This window comes from Cupressus sempervirens, chromosome 11, assembly GCF_028749045.1.
Source record: "Cupressus sempervirens isolate cs-2001-9-10 chromosome 11, ASM2874904v1, whole genome shotgun sequence".
Taxonomy (NCBI): Eukaryota; Viridiplantae; Streptophyta; class Pinopsida; order Cupressales; family Cupressaceae; genus Cupressus; species Cupressus sempervirens.
The window spans coordinates 358,821,340-358,845,588 of record NC_143128.1 but is presented as its reverse complement, the minus strand read 5'-3'; the positions used below and the strand labels follow the sequence as shown (position 1 = coordinate 358,845,588).

At 34.8% G+C, this 24,249-nt stretch overlaps 1 protein-coding gene across 1 annotated transcript in view; it reads right to left on the bottom strand.

Annotated features, from left to right (window-relative positions):
- Positions 1 to 3,614: 3,614 nt before the first annotated feature.
- LOC149529552 (uncharacterized) overlaps positions 3,615 to 24,249 on the bottom strand; it is a 246,065-nt gene continuing 225,430 nt past the window's right edge. Inside the window, exons 19-24 of the mRNA XM_089808557.1 lie at positions 5,291 to 5,364; positions 5,097 to 5,190; positions 4,706 to 4,842; positions 4,438 to 4,518; positions 4,216 to 4,321; positions 3,615 to 4,066 (exon numbers count right to left, since the gene is read on the bottom strand). Of these exons, the coding sequence (XP_089664683.1) occupies positions 3,980 to 4,066; positions 4,216 to 4,321; positions 4,438 to 4,518; positions 4,706 to 4,842; positions 5,097 to 5,190; positions 5,291 to 5,364 (579 nt within the window). The 3' untranslated portion in view covers positions 3,615 to 3,979. The remainder of the gene's footprint in view (positions 4,067 to 4,215; positions 4,322 to 4,437; positions 4,519 to 4,705; positions 4,843 to 5,096; positions 5,191 to 5,290; positions 5,365 to 24,249) is intronic.

Genomic DNA, 24,249 nt, shown 5'->3' with positions numbered 1-24,249 from the left:
CACAACAGAGATATGGTGATCGGAACAATTATTCGATTAATAAAGTGTAGTAGCCCAAAAATAAGTACAAATAGGGTAGTACACCAATTCTTTAGTACCTTAGTATCATAACATTATTCACAAGATTATTCATTATTGGATTTATCCTCAATTAAAAATGATAATTGTAGCACATTTGTAGGTGGATAGTCATTAGTGGTCTTTATATCGTAACCACACAGAAGAAGATATTTGGCACGCCTATTCCTATTGATCCAGGTAAATCTAACAACAAACAAAAAGAAATGGTGGATGATATAACCACATCAAATCAATTCAGCATTACTAGACCACCACTATTAGTGCCATGCCGAAAGATATTGTTTGGTGTACAATCGTCATTAAAAAATCTTGAGTCACCAACTACGATTACATGTATAAGGAATTTGAATCCTTATTAACCTAGGTGGACCATAAAAGCTTGTGTCACAACAAGCTGAATAGTGGGTTAGAAATCACTCTCACTACTGACTTAAAGATCATCCATTGTGAGGATGACTCATAAATTGTAAAGGTACAATTCAATTTTACACCTATCAATGAAATAGCCAAAAAATAATAATAATACATACATTGATGTAATAAGAATTATCACATCAGTGTTTCTTGCCTCTACAATAATAAGAACAGATAGTACAAAGACTTTGTGACACACAATAACATTGTTAGATATGTTTGAGAAAACTATAAATTTAACTCTCTAGGGACCAATAGTTGAAAAGGTGGGTGGTCAACTACATGACAAGAATGAACAAAAACAAACAATTGTGCTCTCAAGTAAAGAATGTTGGGTTTCTGAATATAATGGTATGGTTCTCAACACATCCAACACTGTAACATTGGAAACAGACCCTAAATTACAAAAAACTTCAAATTTAAAGGAATGGTTCAAGAAAGTAGGTACAAACTTGCTACCAACTACTGCAAGGCCAGATGCCCCATGGATGACCCTTTTAGATATTGAAAAAAAGAGTAAAATTACAACTGATTTCATTGAATGCATGTTGAGAGCACTAGTATTACACATCAAAAAAGACAAGATGTCTTATCCAACATGTTCCAACCAATCAAATGGGCGAGAATATAAAAAGGCTACGACTCAAGATAATGAAAAAAATGGTTTTGTTCAAAGTGCAATGTGACTAAAACTGATTGTAATTATAAGTATATTCTACAAGTAAAGCTACAAGATCGGACAAACAAAATGTGGGTAGTTGCATTTGATGAAGGGGTAGTACAATTGATGAAAATGTATAATTTTAATAATTTGCATTCAAATGTTCTATTTGAACAACTATTTATACATTGTTTTTGCATCACTTTTATCAATCTCTTTATGTTATGCATAGCTATAAATAGAACATGTAAAATCTATTTCATGTCATACACAATTATAAATATAGGGTGCAATAATCTACAAAAATTAAAATTGAATAGATGATTTGTAATATACTAACTCTTAATGATGTAAACTTTGATATATATGCAAACATCTATCTATCACCTCCTTTATAGACAATTTAGAATTTGTCCTATATTTTTAAGTTGCAAAAACAATTATTGCTTTTAGTTTGCTTAAATAAAGTTTTTTTCAAACTAATATAGTAAGTAACTTTGTATGTGTACCATGTTGAATTCATTAGATGGTTTAAATTCTTTGAAGAAAAATATTTTACTAAAATAATTATTTGCACACTTTTTGTCAAGTACTTTTATCGATCTGGTTATATTATGTATTATTACAAATAAAAGGATAAATTTCCATTTATGTTATACACAAGCGGAAAAGAAACATGTAAAATCTATTTCTGTCATACATAATTGCAATAAGAGGATGCAATAGTATACCCGATTTAGATACATTTATATTACTCAACTCATTGAAACAAAATGTGTAGTGATATATATTTTATGTTTACAACTGCTAAAAAATGTCAACTCCTAGTCCAATATAATTGCCACAAAATGCACTATCATAAATTCAAAGGCAACAAAATAGAAAAATGAATCAGGAATAATATGCACATAATAAAGATGTAATAGCTACTCATAGACATGCAAAGTTGTTAAAGAGACATTCACATCCACCATAACAAATAGTAAACCATTGTACCGCATAAGTAGCCATTGAGAAACCAATTCAGGAATTAGAGAACTACCCATTGGAGAGTGAACAAAGTCCAATACAACAACAAAGCACCAGTCTTAAACAAAATCTACTTCTACAGCAACAACGACTAGAGAGCAGAAAAAGAAGCTGAGAATACTATGCCGATAATAAAGAAAAGATAAGTGTACAAAGACATGCCAAAAGATTGCAACAACTTACAAATAGTATATACAACAAACATACAATGGTGAACAATTAATGGAACAACAAATTGTTTTGAATTTACAAGACCAACATTGCAGGTTGCAACAAACAACATTACAAGCACAACAAAATAAACATATGCGAAGAAAGGAACATACAAACTATACAATGACACAAAAAAAGTTTCGACAACGATTGATGCCTTGAGAAAGTTACAAACATGCACTATATGCAAAATGTTATCCAAGAATACGCATTCAATTATCAAGCACAACTCTCACATGCAATCGATGCTACCATGAAAAAGACATACATAAGTTTTCATTCTTAAACAATATGGATTCAGGAGAGCAACCTCTTGTACTCAAAAGATTAATCTAGGTTGAAGAAATGTTGATTGCTAGAGTTAACCTAATATTACTAGTTACTCAAAATTTTGGAGGTCAGTATAAATATTGTGGCCACATGATAAGCTTTGCATAGGATATTAAAAAAATTGCATCATGATATACTCATTGTTCAAAGATTACATACAATAGGTTAGTCTTATGATTGTTATGTTTGTAGGAGCCATATTATAGATGCATTCAAATTAACGATCAAATATGATCCCTACTATAAGGATGTCACCATTAATGTATATCATCTGGTTGAGATCCCTGAAGTAAGAACATAGGTATCCAATATGCTTAAAATTATTGAGACAATTGAAGACATACCATTGGAAATCAAGGAAATGGACATTGATGGAGATGATAATGAAATTAGCACAACATACACAACATCGTTTATTAGTAAGCCAATAAAAATTGCTCCTGGACTACAAATCATAAAACAAAGATTGCAACTTGAAGGAAATTCAAGTGATATAATAGATTAGCCAGAGATAGATTCATGTCTAGTAAATGAATATAACACCGAGGGCTTGTTGGATATGGAATTTTCCACTCTATTTCCAAAAGGATCTGTACGTTATATGCAACCTAGGTTAACGGAAGTTTGTTTATACTTCTCTATTGATGTTATCAAACAAACAACACATTGAAACCATCAACAATAACATGGAGGAAGCACTCATATACACAGAGTGATTTGGATAAAAAATGCACTTGATATGTATAGACTTGAGTGGAATAATGTAGATGAAGTTGATAGGGCACGACTATTTTTTGATAGCTTTTAGATTGATGATTTGCATTTGTTACAAATTGTTCAAATCAATAAAACAAGACATCATCCAAACAATTAGCAAAGCAAACGATAACAACAAAAAAAGATTATTCTTCTGTCAAATTAAAGAAATTGTACAACATATGCTACTCTCAATGCTACTATCAGCATACACATTGCACCTTTGGTGCTAGTAATAACATTCTTTAAATTAAAATTGAATAATTAGCGCTCAGTTAACAAAGTTTAAAATTAAATGACGTAAAAATATACCAGATCCGATTCTTATAAAATTGAATGCGGACTTGACAAAATTTGTGGCATAATTTAGTCGTCTGTTACCAATGAATTTTATAACTGTCATCGCTGTGCTGAAGGTGGTAGGAAGCGATGTAAGCGATGGCATCGATGGGCATGGCCGCTGCAAATATCGTAGACAGTGCCCTTCAGATGCCCTTACAAAGTTTCAATACAATGAGCTGATGGGATGGGTGAATATGGGTCTTCAAATGCTTCAACATTGCCTGGCCGGGAGAATACCACCTGCTCAGGTTCGCAAATATACTTCAGACATAGTCACACAAATAGATTCGACATCAATAATTTTTTTTTCTCATAATTGATTTTTTTATTTCATTTGTGTTCGAAAATTTGAGTAAAAACATCGTCTTTCTTATAATAGACAGACGCACCTGATAGTCTCCCAAGGTAAGAGTCTTAAATCCTGCCGCACAGTATAAAAAATAGTAGTCCCATGTCCTTATAAAGTGTTCGTTGAAGCCCAGCTTTAAGATCTCGCTGTACAAACAAGCAATGCAATTGTAAATATTTTTCAAATAATTCAAAACTCACATGACAACATATTCCTGTCGATTTTCTCTGTACTATTTAATTGGCAGGGTAATGAAGCCTGCCTGCGATGTGCCTGAAAGTTTTTCCTCCATAGCAGTAGAGTCTGATAGTAGTGTATGCCTATATTTTCCACATGCTCCACGCTGATTCCACCAGAACCAATGCAAATTAGTGTTAAATTTAAAAGGGCTCTGCCCAAGATTTCCTTAATTCTTGATCAAAGTAAGACGGGATTGAAGTGAAATGGATGTTCCATGTAGGGCCTTTTGGTTTTTTTCTTAGAAACAATCAAACTGATTGAAAACAGAGCTTTATAGCGAGTTTTAATACCATAGTCCAGATGCAGCTACCATGGCTGAGGTAACTCTGCTCAACGAAGGCAGGCATCCTCCAGGGAATATATATTCCTTAATGAAGTCAGAACTTCTTCTATATTCATCATATCTTGTATCAGGTATTGAGATAAACTGTTGATTGATTTTACCAAAGATTAGAATGGGATGAATACAAAATCAATCACATGATTGAAAAGTAGAAACCGAGCCAGCTAAAAAAGGAAGCGGTTTTCACAATTTGTCAAAATTGTCATTGTGAGTGCTTCCTTTGTCTGATATAGTCTAGGGTAGAAATGAGGTACTTGCAGCAAAATATGATATTTTCTCATATTGACATCCAAATTAAAAATAATAGATACAAAGAAGAAAGGATAGTGAGAACCAACCTGCAAAACAAGAAGACCACCTTCCGCCAACAGATACTCACATCTGCCGAAAAATTCCTCCATAAACTCGTGTCCAACATTTTCTAGCATTTCACTTTTGACAAAATGAATTTGGTAAACTTAGCATGTGCATAATTATTAAAAAATAAAGTGGCTAGCTCGTTCAGCTCCAGAGTTATTTCTTTGAAGCTTACCATGATATGATTCTGTTGAATTTGTGAAACTCCAGTAATTCTCGGTAATCACACAGAAGCAGTGTTATTTTATCCTGGAAATACAGATAATCTGAGATTGTTATTTTATCCTTGAAATACAGATCATTTTGCAAGTATAGCCTTCCTGTTACTGAAAAGATAGTTACAACATAACCATGAGCAGCTGAAAAGTGCTAGAGAGAAACCGATTTCAGGTATATATATATATATTGAGAACAAGAATAAACTCCTAATCATTCACGATATAAAAGTAATAAATACAGAAGATGCCATGAACAAAACATTCGACTTGTATAAGGCCAATACAGAGCCGCAAGATCCAGATCAAAAACAGGACAAAGACTTGACGCTGAAGAACCTTAGAATCCATTTTGAAGCATCAGGAAGAGCTTAAATATCTGCCACTAGAAACCCATGCAATATTAAAACCCTAGAAACTGCCTCATAGCAAAGAAAACCCCAACCCCCAACAAAACCTCTACACTCATCTCCTCCAGCTGCCTTCAGAAGCTCCATCAACAGCACTACAACGCGATAAAATTTTAACGAGATGAATGCCAAGGAAAATATTAAGAAATTATGAGTAATAAAACTTTAACAAGATGAATGGCAAGGAAAAACTTAAGAAATTATGTGGAACATGATTCAATGTAGAAAACATTGGGAACGACTCAACATAAATATGGAGTTATTTGGATCAGTCAGTGATTGATCACTTCTTTATTCAATTGAACATGTTTCTCCATGCAGAAAAATATTGGGGATAACTAGTGATTTAATCACAAGCTTTTGAATTAACTGGGAAAACTAAAGAAATATGAAGTGTTGAATAATTCATAAATGTTAGAAGAAAAAACCATGGACAGGATTCATACAAATAAATTGGAATTTCTTCTCTGTGTTTATGAATTTACCAATAGTTTTTAATTTTATATTTAAATTTATGATTAATTGTTATGTCCCCTATTGGGACTTTACTCTAATTTGTCCTAAAATTTCCAAGTAAGGTATGGATTATATTCAGGAATGGAAATAGTCAACTTTATATATTGATTTAGAACCTGCAACTAGGTTAGCTATCATTTTGAAAGATGAATAAACATATAACCAACCATGTAATAAATTGAATTCTAATTATCATAATAATTTACCAGTTTAACACCAGTACTGGGGTACGTCAGGATGAGTTTTTGGGACAGGGGGAAATGGCCCTCATTTTCAGGACAGTGGGGGGATGACCAGGGGACAGTGACAAGGGGAGAATGGGGCAGTGATGGGTGTTGTATAGTATACATATAGAACTTGAAATGCTAGTTATGAAATGATGTTTCAATAGAACATACCAAATTAAAATACCTGATTATAGCAAAATTGCAACATGAACTAGAACCATTGAACATTCAACATAATAACATGTTACATACGCAATAGTAACATTCCAAAATAAAAATTTAAATAGAAATTTGAGTACCCATCCCAACGGTGACATGGTTGTGGAATGGCGGAGGTGGGGGTACTTGGGTACTCAAGTACTTGTTGTGGGGACGTCTTGGGGACGGGTACTTTAAGGTTTGGGAGTGGGGTGTGAGTCCCTATGTTACACTGTAATTTTACATAATGTATGTGTGGGATTTTTCCAACAACCCATCCACATTATGGAGCACCTTGGTAGATCATACAAGGCGCCTTGAGCCTATCCATTAAGCTCAAGAGCATGAAATGATACCTGCCATTCAACCTCCCAGCCCCACTTGGGATTCCTCCATTGAATGGAACCTTGTGCGACTTGCATCCCTTATATGTACAATGAAAGATTTAAGGGAATCTTTATCATAATTAATTATGCATATATATACATTTTTGAAGCATATGTTTTTTTCATACATTTCTACTACCTATCAAATGGAAGAGATGTAACAAGTCAATCAAATCCTAATGCCATGCATTCGATTTCATACCAAAATACTTGATCAATATGTAAACTAGTGTTACAAGACTCTACGAGTCCTGAGCCAAGTTTGGGCTCTAGAGTTTTTTTGGGTTTGGACAAGGACTAGGCTGAGTCCAACAAAGTCATGCTTGGACTTGCCAAGTCCAAGGCCTCTTTGGACACTGTCGGACACTATAAATATTCAGTCCGTATATAGTGTCTAAAAGAGCAGCATATGTCCTTCCTAAAGGAGTAGAACACACTTTCTAGTTTCTAGTGGCCAACAAAATTCACAAGGAAGAACAAATGATAATATGAATGCCATATGAACTTAATTAGCATACATGAAATTTCATTAAACAAAATATAACAGGGGAGAAAGAACTCAAAGGACAAGTCAAAATAAAAAGCATTAACCTCACTTATATAAGGATATTGATGGCAAATCTCTCTTTGTTTCCTGCACACCCCTAACCTTAACAAAGATTGAGGTTTTTATAAAATAGATTAGCAAATTGATTGGCTCTCATATTTTGATTGTTGATTGTTAGTGCAAGTTTGTAGCATAATCCTAGGCGTACTACCAGGAATGCATAAGCCGCTATGAGCCTTTGTCTTCTAGGCTCTAGCTTTTATTTGATATATGTTTTGAACTTTTGATTCCAAGGATTTGATAGTCCATGAATATTGTAGACATGTAACATTGCCACTATTTATATTTCTAATGTGTTTTTTGGTTTACTCATTGCCTTAAAAAATTCACATTTATATTTATGTGATCTATATAAAATTGTTTTTGTGTGCAAAGTAGCTTCCTTTTTATCTCAATTATTATGTATTTGATGTTTATTGACTAAATGATGCATGTAAAAAGCTTTAAATCCTTAAAAATCTTTGAATTTCTTGGGTTTTTCGATTTACCAAGTCCTTGCTGAGTTCAGATCTCGAGTCTAAGTCTGAAACTAGCTTGCCAAGTTTGAGACGAGTTCAGGACTTGTAACTATGATATAAACTATTGTCTACTTAAATAATTCTGAGAATGTGAATCTCTCGCTTGATTAAATGCTTATTTTCTCTTTTTTGATGCGTTCCCTTCCAATGCTATGGGGTCCTTTACATTCCCAAGTGAGAATTTAAGGATCCACAGTCCAAATTAAAGACCCTGCCCGGACCTGCAGCAAACCCAGGCGCGAACCCAGACCCGAATCTGGGCAGCAAGGTCCGAACCCGGTAGCTAAGCCGATTTTCCACAGAGAGTGACTTGTAAGAAGAGACGACTATGGAGGTGAGAAGATGAACTCAAAGCACGACACAAACTTGTAGTCACAGGCGCGTGAATGAGGCAAAGCTGTCTGTAGAGAAAATGTCACTAAAAACAACCTTTTTCATGAGTATTTGGTCGCGATTTCTGAGAGATCAAAGTAGAAACGACCTTGGAGATCACCAAAAAACTCGCGATTTTGAGTGGGTAAATGTCATCCAAAAAAAACTTTAGATGATTTGCCAAAACTTTAGAAAAAATAGTCGCCATTTGAATTGACCTGCAAAAAAAAGTTGCAATTTGCCAAAACTTAAGCAAAAATTCTAGTTGTGATTTTTTTTGTAGAGATTGGTCTCCAAAACACCCTAGTTGAACCTAGGCATTTTTGAAGCAGGTAAATAAGCAAAATATTAATTTCAAAAATAAGATTCGAAAATTTCAATAAGAAATTTGTATTTTCGAAAAATAATTCAACCATGCTCAGATACCATATTACAGAAGTAATTGGTAAAATACTTGCTTAATATTAACAAAGACCGAGAGCTCAATATATACAAAAGATAGAAATGATGTTTCCTTAGGAAATGATCGTAAACAATAAAAACTTTCTATTCTAGCTAGAAGATAACAAACAACTATCTACAGCTTCACTAAATATTAGAAATATTTTATATTTATGATAAATTACAAATAGATAACCTTTAACTAATAATAGATGCTATCTATTATTGTAATAAGTAACCCCTTCTTTTTTGTTTCTAAACCCTTGCACATTGATCCCTTTACCCCCAGGGCCTACAAAATGAAGTTTTACTCGCTAATAGAAGTTCTTATATTGGGTATTACAAAAATCACATTTCCGTATAAACCCCCCCAAGACATTATTGAAATCTTGTTGTATACTTCCATAAAGGAGACCCTTTTTTAATTTTATACTTTTGGGACCTCTCTGCACCCACTAAGCTCTGACTACTCATTGTTGTAATTTATAACAAAAATGATTTTTTTTTTCAAAACTTAGACAAAAACTTGAAAGCAGATAAAACTTTTCAAAGACATAAAACAAGCTATCAAAGAACTAAAAGAAAGGATCAAATGTATACTTGAGACATTCAAATATGATTCTTGGAAGAATTTGTGGCTCCATAATCAATCTCTAGCACCTTCTCTTCAAGCTTGCAAAATGGACACACCAAAATGAGAGAACCAAATGAGAAATAAAATGTGTTTGATGTATTCTAATAGGCTCCTTTTAGGGTTAGAAAGAAAAAAATAATAAAAAATGTTGTTTTTAAGCCCCATGGGTCATGGGTCCCTGTGGGTCCGAGGGCTCTACTTGAGTTTGCCCAAGTCCATGCCATGGACTATGGGTCTGTGGAGCCACACAAACCCATAGTCCTTGGCATAGACCCTACCCGGACCTAGCCTAGATCTAGACCTGCAATGAACTCGGACCCAAACCCGACTGGCAAGGTACAAACCTGATATCTTAGGAAATTCATTTGTAGTTTGTACTTGTTTTGATATATCATATCATGCTACTCAATGTAATCATCTATGCGATAAGATATTCATACTTTTGGTATGTATTATATAATGGAACTCTTCTATTTGCTGATTTGAGTATTTAAAATTTTATTGTTCAATGTTCAATGTTCCACTTCCATGTTCAATGTTCAATGAAATGTTCAAGTATTTAGTAATTCTAATTTACGAACATCTTTATACCTTAAAATTGTTATACATCTTTTGATAACTAGCATTTTAAGTACCATGTGTATAGTATATAGTATTGACAAGTGAGTGATTAGATGTTGTCATTGATGGCTATCTCATTTTCGTGATCTCTTGTGATGACAATCAATTTTGGTATGATAAGGATGTAAAAATGCCTATGTCCAGGAAATAAGTTGTAGTATACCTTTGGACAAGTTCGGTCTGTGATGACAAATCACTTATCAAATGAGGCCACAATTTGGGAATATGATATATATAGTGTATATGAGCTATAGGTATGATTCCTTGAGTTACTAGGAAGTCTAGCATGTGTTTTGGTGATGCGAGGCAGAACAGGTCTAATATGACAATGTTTCAAGACAGTTTTGGTAATCGGGTATTTTTGCTTAGCAAATTGAATTGCGTTGCCGATTTAGTTGCATGGAAATAGTGGGACAACATCTAAGGACTTAACTCTCCAATAGCATGGTCCAATTTCGTATTTTATTATCAAATGGACCCTTTTTTTGAAGGGTTAGTAAAGTGACCTGGATTAATGAATTATAAGGGTATAGAGGAAAGACTTTTCCACATGCAAGCGTGTGTGGATATATTGTGATGATATATTGATGTGATGTGCGAGCCTTGATGCTGAATTATAGATTAGAGAAGATGCAAGATTTAGTGGAACTAATTAGACATTGTGATGCTATGTAATAGTTTTTTTTTGAAAAAAGGGGTAAAAATTTATTCAATCAAAACAAAGGAAATACAAAAGGGCCCCAGGCCCAACAAGACAAGGAAACATCACCACAACAACTCAACCCTATCTTTCCCCACTAACTGCTCCAAGATCCCAAGATAATCAGCCGGTAACCTATCATTCTCTGCAATATCCCATCCAACTCCATTCTTTGACGCCCATTTTGCCAAAACATTAGACACTCCATTGCATTCCCTAGGAATATGACAAAAGGAGATGAAATCCACATACCTACAAAGATACAAAATCTCTCTGACAATAGAGGCTAATTGCCAGTTAACATCAGCCACACTCTGGTTAGTTAACATATCCACAACAATTTGAGAATCCGACTCACATATAATCCTCTTCCATCTGAAAGAACAACCCCACTTAATAGCAGTCTTAATAGCAAGGGCTTCCATCCGATTATTAGATTGCTTGCCTTTGTAGACAAAGAAAAGAAAGATAAGCTCTCCATCCTTACCTCTATGTATGCCACCAATGCTAGTATGCCTAGGGTTCCCTCGAGAGAAACCATCAGTATTGATTTTTAGAATACTAGCAGGAGGACGTCAATATTTTCAGACTTCTTACACTTGGCATAAATTGTCTCTTGAAGCTTGCCCATAATCTTCTGCCACATTTGAGTAACTCCCAGCTTGGAGTTACAAAAAATCATGCGATCCTGTTCCAACCAAAGATTCCAAATAATGAAGGTAGGCCCAATAGCCCAAGCCACTTGGAGGAAAGAAGTTCGAGGAAAGAAGTTTTGGCCCAAGGTCTACCAAGGTTTTCCCAGAACTCAATAAGGTAGGTAGCACGAATGTAATCATGATGCCACACCTCCTACCACTTATGCCATAACTCACTCAAGAAGGGGCAAAGAAAAAACAGGTGGGAGACATTCTCTTCATTATTCTTACAAAGGGAGCATAGAGAAGGCCCCTGAAATCCTCTCTTTTGAAGGTTATCTCAAGTAAGACATTTCTTTTGAGCAACCAGCCATAAAAGAAAATTACACTTGGGCCACGAAGAGCTATTCCAGGCCTTCTTCCACTAGGGAACTTCAGCTAATCCATGCCATTGTCTATCTAACCAAGCATATCCTTTAGCAACACTAAATTTACCTTTATGACTCAGACCCCAAGCTAGAATATCCTTATCCTGAGCGGAACTGCAGAACCTGCCTTCGAGGATATTAGCAAGCTCGACCTAACTCTCCATAGAACCCCCTAGAGGCCACTCATGAGGGTCCTTCCAATAGGTCACTTCCACCAGTCTACATCGTTTAATAGTCTAAAAGTGTTCCACATTAGTCCACCTAGCCTCAAAAAAATATGGCAAAGAGGCTGGAGATGGGAATCACTGGAAAGAAGAGGAGGATGACCATCCCAAGAGTCCTGCCAAAACAGAGCACACGATCCTGCATTAGATATCCAAAAAAGGCCATCTTTGATAAGATGAGTTCCCTCTTTAAGAGTATCCCAAATGCAAGAGCTTCTCCCAACTAGAATTGGTCTTGGGATTTCCTGATGATCAACCCTAGTAAATACTTTTGAGTAAGAATCTTGGCCCAATCCGGATCCTGATTATTGCATCACCTTCAATATAACTTAGCTGCCAAAGCCTTGACAACAAGAATCATACACCTGAGACCCAGACCTCCTGCAAACTTCGGCAAGCAAACAATTTCCCAATTGACTTAACTCCACTTAGAAGAGAGAATGTTTCCTGACTAAAAAAATTGTCAAAACAGAGCATCAAATTCTTTTATAATAGAAGCAGGGGGAACTTGCACGAAACACCTATAAATGAGAAGAGCTTGAACCATCGTTTTAAGGAGGATCACCCTCCTAGCCGAAGAAAGCCACTTGTAAGTCCAATGGCTAACCTTTCTCCAAATTTTTTCCACCAGATCTTGCCAATAATTCTTGTGTTGAGCTCCTAGAGCCAATGGGACTCCCAGATACATCAAACGAAGGGATCTAATCTGAAATCTTAGAATCCTTACAATCCTATAATGAATAGGGTGAGGAGTATGAAAAAATAAATGGAGGACTTATCTTAATTGTTTTTTTGCCCAAAAACTTTCAAAGAGGTGTCTAAGGCCCTTCTGAAATTCCTTGCTTCATTGATTATAGCCATGTCCATTAATCAAGTTTCACCCACAAATTGAAGATGAGAGTAAAGTGGGAGATTATTGCTCCATGTCCTACCCTTGATGAGCCCCTATCTAACATGAAATTTAATAAATCTGCCAAGGCCCTCCGCCATAATGATAAGCAAATAAGGAGACAGGGGATCCCCTTGCCAAAGTCCCCAAGGAGCTGAACAAAGCTTTGTACGTTCCCCATCAATAAGAACAAAGGAGGGAGAAGTCACACAATTGTGGATTGAATTCACCCATTCTGCATCAAAACCAAAAGCTAAAAGAATTCTAATTAGGAAATCCCAACTTACCCGGTCATATGCTTTAGCCAGATATAGTTTGATAAACATAGCCTTTCCTTGGATGTGGACATAGAGTGAATAGCTTCCATTGCAATTACCACACCATCAAGAATATGTCTAACGCCAACAAAGCCTCCTTGCTCCTTAGGATCAAAGCACCCAAAAGAGGCTTGAGTCTTTCAACAATCAATTTGGTGATGATTTTGTAAGTAACATTGCATAAGGCAATAGGTTTGAATAGAGCCAATCTATTGGCTCCATCAATCTTGGGAATAATAGCAAAAAAGGTAGAATTTAGAGACTTGAGCGTTTGTTTGTCTTGGTGGGATTCCTGGACCACCTCCAAAAGCTCCAATTTAATAATCTCCCAAAATCCTAAAAAATTTAAATAGAAAACCCATCTGGACCAAGGGCCTTACCTTTCTTCATACCAAACAGCACTTTCTCCAGCTTAGGTAATGATATGGATTGTAAGGGAGTTGTATTCATCTCCTCAGAAACCAGACGGGGGACATGTCTAAAATGGTCCTTGCTTCAATCACAGGAGCGGGTTCTTCCTTGGAAAAAAGAGCAGAAAAGTATCTGATAGCCTCCCTAGAAATTCCTTCCCAGGAGGAAAGCTAAGCTTTGGTCGAGATAAGTGCGTAGATAGAATTTCCAAACCTGTGAGCCTAAATTGAGTTATGGAAAAAGGTAGTGTTTCTGTCTCCCTTTTAAAGCTAGTCCACACTGTTGGGTGGATATTTTGCAACCGACAATTTTGGATAAAATCCAGTCGCAAAATAGGATGACCAACCACAGCTTGTGAGACAGAGTCTCTTTTACCTTAAAGGGAAGGCTCCCCCTTCTCACCGTTCCTTGGATCAACTCAAGGTAAGCAAGAAGTTGAGAAATTTGAAAAGGTATTACCAATATTCTTTCCTCTTTAACTTTCAAAAAAGAATCCACTTACTCATGAAGCAAGTAATGGGCAAGAGGAAACCTTGAACTACACTTCTATCTAGAGTTGTAAATGGTGATATCAATAAACTCACACTAACTCAAAGGCTAGCTGAAAGTGTACTGATTTGGCTCTAAGTCCGGTCTTATCTATTCTATAAGAATAATCTTTACTATTGGGGCACAAAGACTTCCAAAAGTAAAGTATCCTAACTATTTTGTGAATCAAGAAAGAGATATAAGCTATAGTCAAAGTTTCTAGTCTGTATATCTCCACAATAGCTCCTAGACAAAGCTTCGGCTCTGATTGCTTCCTTATTCTTTTTATACTCAATTATCAAGAATGCACAAACACATGAATCAAAGATAACAAATGTAAATCACAGTCAGAGCTTTAACTTGCACAAGTAACAATTTCACTCAATCAAAGTTCAGTTTCAATTGATTCTTCGTATTCACCTTTCCTTCAAAATGGTGCTACACAATCAAAGTTATGCTTGCACAATTTCTCCAGAGCTCTCTTGCATACAATACTAAAAGCTGATTTTACAATGAGAGAGCATTCCTTTATATAGGCAAAGGAGTTTGAGGAGGAAAAAGTGGGAGCAACTCAACCAACTTTGACCTAGTCTAACTAACAAGAGAAATTATTGGATTACATGTCACTACACATGCAAATCATATTACATGTAATTACAAAATTTCATGCAATACATCCTCTTCAATCTACAAACATGAAAACAAAATAACAATCTTATAGATTGTTCTTTTAGTGCCTTGAATTTGACGATGACATCACACACTGTAGGAAGATCCGAAATCTCCGTTGCCTTTGAAATGGCTTCTATCCTCACTGCATCGACATATGCTGATTTCACAACCTTAGAATTTGCCGATAGAGAATCCTCTAAGTGCTTTGTTAAAGATTTGTATAAAGCAAATTTGTTCATTGTATGATAAACAAAATCTTCAAAATCTAAATCAGCATTGATCTTGGTTGTATATTCTGAAGTTATCCCTTTAATTGCAACCAAGTTACATGTTCAAGAATTTGACATTCCATTTGTTCCAAGTCACTAACGGTTCCAGAGTCTATTGCTTGACAATAGTCTAAGTTTGCTTGCAACTTTGTTACAAGCTTTCTTAGTGTCTCTTCTTTATAACCCATGAGTCCATGATATCTATAGAACACTTCACAAGATGGAAGAATATCACATGTGACCATGTGACCATGGCATCTAGATCAAATTTGGCCATCCCATCCCAGTCATTCAAAATTTCTTTCAAAGTATTAGCTTCCTGAATCAAAGATACAATCAAAGCATGTACCATTTCTTCCATATTTTTGATACGTTCAAGGACTTTGGTTGTATCTGCAATGGCCTATACTACTTTAGAAATGACTTCTCCCATCCAAGACTTTGCAACTTCTATTATCCTTTTCTCTTTAGGTGTTTGGGATACAACAATTGCATGTTGTGAGGATTGTTGTCGAATGACCTCATTTAAATGAACCTCCTGTTTGAGCTGATTTTTCTTCCATAATTCATGATTACTCTTTGACACATTGGCAAGTGCATCTTGTAAACATCCCAGTCTTGACTGCTTTCCAAGTTCTACTTTAGTGAACTTGTAATTAGAAGGACCAAGTTCTTCAATTGACTTGTCCACCAATGGTTCAACAACTTCTACAAACTTAGTCTTTTCAGAATCAACTATGATCTTAGAAACAATCTTATCTTTTAAAGATTTAGACTTAGTTTTCTTAATAGGAAGGTCATCTAGGGGTACCACAACCTTTCTTCTCTTCATCGTAATCTTGCACAACCATGCAGGAAAATTGAAACTTTCATTTGCAGAAACAAGTACAACGGAGGCCATTGGCATTGATCCTGATTGTATTTATGTTGTGACTGAGCATGATTCAGTTTGTACAGCTGAATTTATAGGTGCATGATAGGAGGATTCTGTCATGAACAACTCAAAACCAGTTAGAGATGTATCAAGTTGAGAAACTTGACCTTTTGTGAGGGTTGAAAAATCTTCGAACACATTCCCTAAGTGTTCGCATTGTTCAGCTATTAAAATAGGAGCTGTTGAAGATATAGGAAGTGTCGATGTATTTACTTCTGAGGTTGGGATAGATGGTGTAAAGACAGTGGAGAATGAATCCACATCATCATCTATTGCACCCAAAAAAGGTACTTCCTGCATAGATGGTCCCTGACTTTGTGTAGGCCATGGAGAAGATATGATCATGACTTCTCCTTCTTCCTCATCTTCTTCATCAAGTCCTTCATTTGATTCTCCTTCTGACTCTTAAATTTGTTGAGGTGTCTAAGATAATTTAAATCCCTTTCCACCTTTCAATTTGAATTTGAGATATTTCTTTACATTAGATAAAGATGCACAATCTTTACCTGCAATTTCTAATTGTAACTTCCTTCTAGGTGGACCAAAACTTCCACAATCCAAACCTAACTTTGGATTGACTCTTTTGAGACCTTTGATTTTCAACCACTTGTTAGTGTTTGCTAGGATGGATTGAAATCGATCAAGGTTAGAAGTACCTTCTTTTTGCTACCATCGAATGGGAAAAGGGCATCGTTTATCAAAACCAGCCTAATGATATTCTGGATCAAGAATATTACCATCATCTTCAATTTGAAAATCACATGGAATCTCAAGCATATTAAGATCAATAATCTGCTGAAATGTTAATCTGCAGTAGTCCCTTTTCATGATATCCAACTCTGTTCACATATTAATCCAAACGTCTTCTATTCAATGAACATGAGTAAATGTTCTCTTAATTTTTGAATTCATCTCTTTGTAATCAAAATCATATTTGGCTTTGAACTTTTTCAATGTAATCAACTAAATTTCTACTTCCATGGCTTTTGCTTTGTGTACAGAAATGATCATATAATGACCTAGAAATGATCATATAATAACCGATTGCCAAGGGTTTGGTAGAAGAAATACCAAAACCTGGTCTATGCATAGTATGTTGATTAGATTGAACCTCCAAAGTTGTCTGGCCAATTCCATTAGAATGATCCTGTCAGTAGCATACCTAGGTAAGGTATATGGTTCTCCTTTGAAATACCCAACTCTCAAATAGTTAAAAGTTGGAAACTGAATAAAGATGCAACCATATTGATTAACCTTATCACAAGCCTCATCAGACACTCTTTTGACAGACAACTACTTATCAAACAAGCACCGAAATGTCCAAAGAACGCATCTTGAACTCTCCTTTAGTGACACTTACTATTTGTCAAAATAATCTGATCATAATACTCTCAAATTAGAATTTGAAGAGGGTCTCCGTTGGTTGAAAGTCCTGAAAAAGATCCCATAGCAGCAACAATATAGAAAAGATAATAATTCATGTAGAATGGTGCTGATGTTCCTACATTGAGTAGCTGCTCACAAAGCGCAGTGCTGATAAGCTCTCCCCAAAAGATATGTTCCTTATTACTAATGATTTGAAAACTGAACTTATACATCCATGGGTCAAAATCACTGGAATCCTTGAGACCGCATATTCTGCTGAGAAGAGTGATCAAGTCTTTATATTTTGGCTTGAAACTAGATCTATGAATGGGTTTAGGCCATCTTGAAAAATTGTTTCTCTTGGAATCCAACCAATATAAATTAACAGATTTTTGATAATTTCTCTTGTTTTCATTCCATATTTCCAAAGATGCTTCTTTTGTCAAATCCACATATTTTGCACTCTGTGGTACTTGGAAAAATTGTTCAATAACCTCAGGATCAAGACTAATAATGACATTACCATTTGCATCCTTGATTGTTTTAGACTTTGGATTGAAACGCTTTGCACATCCTAAAACAAATTTCAGTTCTAGGGCAGCCATAGGAAATGTAGACACCAAATGAATTTTACTTCTTTTGATGCATTGCATTTCATGATTTGCGGGAGCTTTTATTCTTCGCAAGAAATCAATCATACCCACATGCTCGATCTCTGTATTTGACACACTATCAAGAATAGACGTGACATGAGATAGAGTTGTATGAGCCAATTCTTTATCATATTCATATTTCATTTTTCCTTTTGATTTTGTGGATAAGGGCATTTCTTGTGCTTGTGCTGGATCATGAAAATTCCAAAATGTGAACACATCATCAAAGGATATTGCTTCCATAAAAATGTTGATTCTTGATCAGCAACAAAGTTTTGAAGTATGGATTATACACTTCAAAGATCTAGTGTGATGATCTTGAAAGGAGATAACATGCATATGTAAGGGCTGAAATATGGCTTGAGAAGATGGAAACATGAGGTAAAAGTGAGTGTTTATGGATATTCTGTAAGGCATGAAAGTTGAATGCATGGGAATGCATGCAAATGAAAATCTTTGACTTTTAAAGAGTGACTCAAGTTAAAAATGAGTTTTCAAGATTTCATTGCATGAAAAGTGAATTACATGTATATGTGACGTGCGATTAGAACGAAAAGTGAGATTGCATGTAAATGCTAATGGAAGGTGAGATTACATGTAATTGCATGTAGAGAATGAGATGCAATGTGTTATGACATGAAAAGGGGAATTACATGTAATTGCTCATAAAGTGTAATTGCATATGAAAGGAATGGATGCAATGTGCCTTGCTTGCATGCAATGATGGAAGGCGAAGTGAAGTGAAACGTGCTCAAGTTCTTGGGAAATAACTTGCAACTTCTTTCAAATGAAGAAAAACGGAAAAACAAGCAAACAAACAATGAAAACAAGCATAAAAGAAACACGTACCTTTGGTATTAGACTCAAACATGTCAACAAGCAAGATATTTCAACATGCAAACTCAAATTTGGAATTTGGGAAAAAACTAAAAGTATGAAAAATGAGTCTTTTCATCATTTTTAAAGAGAAAATGCACTTTTCATGGCATTTACATCAACAAGTGTGTAACATCAAGCTAAAACATGCATCAAAACACCAAGATAAGCATGAATTAATTAGCAAAATGGAAAATGTCCACTTGAAGATTAATGTCCAAGAATGAAGGGGAAGAAGTTCCAACTTTGAAAAATTCTCAAACAAACTTGGACCACTTCAACCTTGCAATGATGAATTCGAAAAGAGCATCCAATGAGGCATTTTTGTGTAAGAATGCCCAAAATGTGCCCTACAATCCCTCAAGATACCAACATTTTTAATAAATGCAAACTCTTGGGACGTTTTTCATAAAAAATGCATTTCAAATCTGCCCCAAAGTGAATCGTTTTTGCAAATGAAGGGAAAATGTGTTCACCAATAGCAAGATTATGTATGGAAACTCCAAAACGCACCTTCCTTAGCTAAAAACGTGATCAAAATCACCCAAGAATGGACGTTTTTGCCAAAAACGTGGCTTCAAATATTCATGAAATTCAAAGATTTCATCATGGATTTGGACACCAAATGCATGGGAATGCATTCAAATGCAAAAACAACCCTAGGTAGAAAATTTCTTGATTTGGAATGAACAAATTTGGAGATCTCAAGCAAAAATGTGTTCTTGGAGGGCAAGTGCATGAAAATTTCCCTCCAATCTTCAAAATCGGGTTTGTTGAAGACATAAATGCATTTGAAGACAAGTTGCACCTTTTGGGTGCAATTACATGTTTTAAAATCATCGAAAGTGATTTCTTAACAAAATCACACCTTTTGGCTGTATTTGCATGTTTTAAATTTTGCTCTTAAATAACTTTTAGTGCAAAATCACACATTTTGGAGGTTATTGCATGTTTTGAAAACACTCAAATATGCATGTCACCTTTTGGGTACAAACGCATATTTTGATGAAAATGTGCTTATAGACATGTTATGCACAACTTAAGTGATGAATTAAGCACATGTTAATTTAATTTTTGAAGAAATATTACTCAAATGGGTCATAAATAATATTTACACTATATAGTTAATCTATAATGTGCAAATATCATTTAAAAAGTAATACTTATTAACATGTTTTGAATTAAAACTAAAAAATTAAATTAAACTATATAGTTAATATGTTACATAAGTGAAAAATCGAAAAACAACTCAACTTAAAGTATAACATAAAGTGCTCTATAGTTACTTTAAGTGAAAAATCAAAATGATAGAGTAACTCAAAAACATAACATAAAGTGAAATTATGTTATATTTTTCAAAAAGTGGATGTCAACTTCAAAGTATAGCATGATATTTTAATTCATGCAATTGCACCTAAATGGTCCACTTTTTGGGCACTAAAATGGTCATATCTTTTGATAGCCAACTTCGATTAAGCCCTAAGATAGATTGAATCGAAGGGAAAACCGAAAGCAATGACTTGAGCAAAACCAAGGGATCAAAAGCCAACAAACACACTCAAAAATGAGAAAAAAAGTCTTTGAAGGCTTCAAAAATCAAGCATAGGCTCAACAAATAGAAAAACTAAAAAGACTTGATAAAAGCCTTCATTAAAAGGATTCATTATATGAATAAGAAATGATTGATTGATCAATACTAAACAATTAAATAATAAACTGAAGTCGAAGAAATGCAAAACTAACTTGAAAAAGTTTCATACTGTTACTTACATTTTATAGTGACAAAATGTAGAACAACACACATGAGACTTTTGCTTTCAAAAACTCTGCTCATAACTCCCATTCCTTAACTCCTTAATGGGTGAAGACTTAGCAGAACACAAAATCGAGGTCATCCCTTGGTCTCGAATTTGTTGAGTGATGTTATCCAGCCTAGACTGAGCCACCATCTTTTGAACATGTAGATTCCCAAAATACTATTTGTTCCGCCTTTTAAGCCTAAATTTCACATGCTAAAGACTCTTCTCAAAAGCATAGTAATAGGGGACGCATCCCCCCCTTTTCGCCCCATGCACCAGAGATTTGGGGACTCCGTTCCCCCATCCCCAACGACGCCACTAGATTCCACCACCTCCACTGAGGATGGGTGGACGTTGTGGTGTTAACTATTTGTTGAGTTGACTATTTATGTTCGATGTTCCAATTCAATGCAATGTCCAAGTATTTACTCTTTTACATATTTATATCTTATATTGCAATACATCTTTTCCTAACTAGCATTTTAAGTACCATGTGTATAGTATATACAACCCCTCGGTCTCCCACCATTGTCCTTCTGTCGTCTCCAAATTAAGGCCCCTCTATCCCCCCTGTTTCGTAAACTTGTCCCCCTGTTCTCCCATCTCCCAAGGTGGTGTAACTATGCTCAAAAGTGAACATAGCAGTACCATGCTTAAGCCTACCTTTATGCCACTACATTGTCACAAGATCCCGTAAAGAGTGATCCTTTGACCATATTAGCTGAAATTTGAAGGAAGGATTTTTGGTTGCCTTGAAAGAAGTGGCGGAAAACTTAATAAACCAATGATTAGAGCTCCTCCTATCCGGAATTTCTGAGCTGGTAGACCACCAAACATTCATCCAATAGCACGAACCCAAGAACCTATCCAGCCTCCCAAAAATAGCCTCAACACCACTCTTATTATTTCAGGTAAAAATGCTGTTACCTGGTTTTACATCAATAAGATTCAAGATACCAATGTGATCCTTGAGAAAATTTGAGGAAGGATCCAAGCTAGCAACCCCACCTCTTTTTTCATCTAAACTAGTAAGAACATTAAAATCTCCAGCCACAATCCATGGGAGAAATGGATCTAAGGAGCGAAAAAAGGTGATGTGGGACCATAGAAGAGCTTTACCCACTGTTGGCTAAATATATTGTAAGCCATTGTAACTGTTACTTAATTTTTCACCCCCTGGCTCATTTCAAGTAGAGTCATAGTTATGTTAATCAATGGTGCATTTTTTGTTTGAACCAAATACAAGAGTCAAATTTGTAGCCAATTGAAGGGTTACAAAGCAACGAGGATACATATGCAAGACATCATTTTAGTCATAAATGGGAATAAAAATTAAGCAACAACTAGAAACTCTACCATCAATAGCAGTGAAGTAAAGGAAGCATTTAGAAGTTTCAAATACCATTAGCAAAAGTACATTTGCAACAACTGTAAGAGGAAGGAAGCAAAGTTTTTTCTATATAAAACTTTACCTCAAGGTTTTAGATCTAAAGAGAGATCAACAAAGGGCTTCCAAATTTTTGGAAACGATAACAAGAAGCTTCATACTTTATTTCTATAAGTTTGCATTGTATTTATTTTAATGATATTTATGAATGATATTTTATAAATCATTTATTTTATTTTATTTAAAAAATACAAAGCATGGAAATTGGCTTTTAAAATAAAAATAAATTTTTTATTTTGTATCATCTAATAAAAAAATATTAAATAATTTATAATCTATTATTTTTAATGAACATTATTATAAACAATATTGTTAAGTGATTTAATTATCACTTAATAAATATTATTAATATAATTAATTTTGTTTAAATAATAAATTATAAATTACCTAATAATTGTTAAATAAACGTATTAAATACTTTATAGTTCATTACTTAATTGATATTTATTAAGTAGATGGATTATAAGTTATTTAATAATTATTACTTAAAGTGCAAGATAAGATATTTATTTTTATCTCTAAAAATCAAACATAGATATTTTGGAAAGTTATGACACGGTGTCTAAGGTCATATTGATGAGATTTGAAGGTCAAAAAGTTATTACTTTTTAGAGACTTTTTGTGGGATATTTTGAGAGATAAAGAGTGCATTAATGAGGGGTCTTTATGTTGATATTGTTGAGGCATGACTTTTGAAGCCACTTGTACACTTTTTGAAGACTTTATAGGGGCTCAAAATTGGCCTTGAAGGTTGAATTCGACCAAGGAGTGGTTGTTTGCATTTATGATGCAGTTGAAGTGACAAAGCACATGTATGAGCTTGAGGCTCATTTGTAAGGGTTCCCTATTTTTTGTAAGAGAGCTATTGCTGTGATTTCTTCTTGAATCCTTCATAGTTTGCATACAAATTGCTTTGTAACAATTATGGGAATGCTATTGTCTCACCTTTTGAAACTTCAGATGGAAGAGTTGTTTGAAGACATTTTCTAAGTTTCATCTTGTTGTATGAAAGATACTGATTTGTTGTCATTATTGTGATTCATCTTGAGTCCTAAGTGAGAATCCTTCATTTTTTAGCATCTGCAAAATAAGTAATTCGTTATTAGAATTGTGTCATATTTGAATCGTTTCAAGAAGGTTTCATTGTGTTAAGAATATCAATCTCATTTCAAGTTTGGTGCATCACCTTAGTCTTAAGTTCTAATTCTGTTATCCTTCTATTTTTTTACCTCCCAAGTTTTATTTTATGTTTGAAGAACAAATAGGTGAAAGCATCTCATGAGAGCCGGCCTAGAACCCGGAGTTTTATTCCAATTTTGTGTAACCCATAGACCCAAGAGTGTTTCCATGTGTCTCGAAGTTATTGAGTTTTAGAACTCATTCAAGGGTGCAACTTTTAGAGATAACAGTAACCACAACTTACAAAATGGGAACTTTAGACAACGGTGTAGTGAGATAAACCTCTCCTCTCAACAATAGGGGAGGCTCCCTTCTTAATGTAGGTGGCTACAACAGAGATCTAATTGGAACTAACAAATGGGTGGTTCACAAGATCAATTCCTCTTCTTTTAAGAATGATCTTATACTAACAACTATTTGCAATTTAACAAAGGGAATCTACTGCTACGGTAATACCGGTGGTGGCTTAAGAGTTGACGTAAGAACAACCTTAAGACAATAGTTATAACTTAACTTATGTGATTGATTGCAAGAACCCAAAGTCTCCTACAAGCAATCTTCTTGAAACAAATGAATGGACAGCTAACAAAGCTCAAAGTCTTTGCTCAACTATTCAAATATGAAATAATATACAAAGAAGTAAAGCTCAAAGTCCTTAAACCT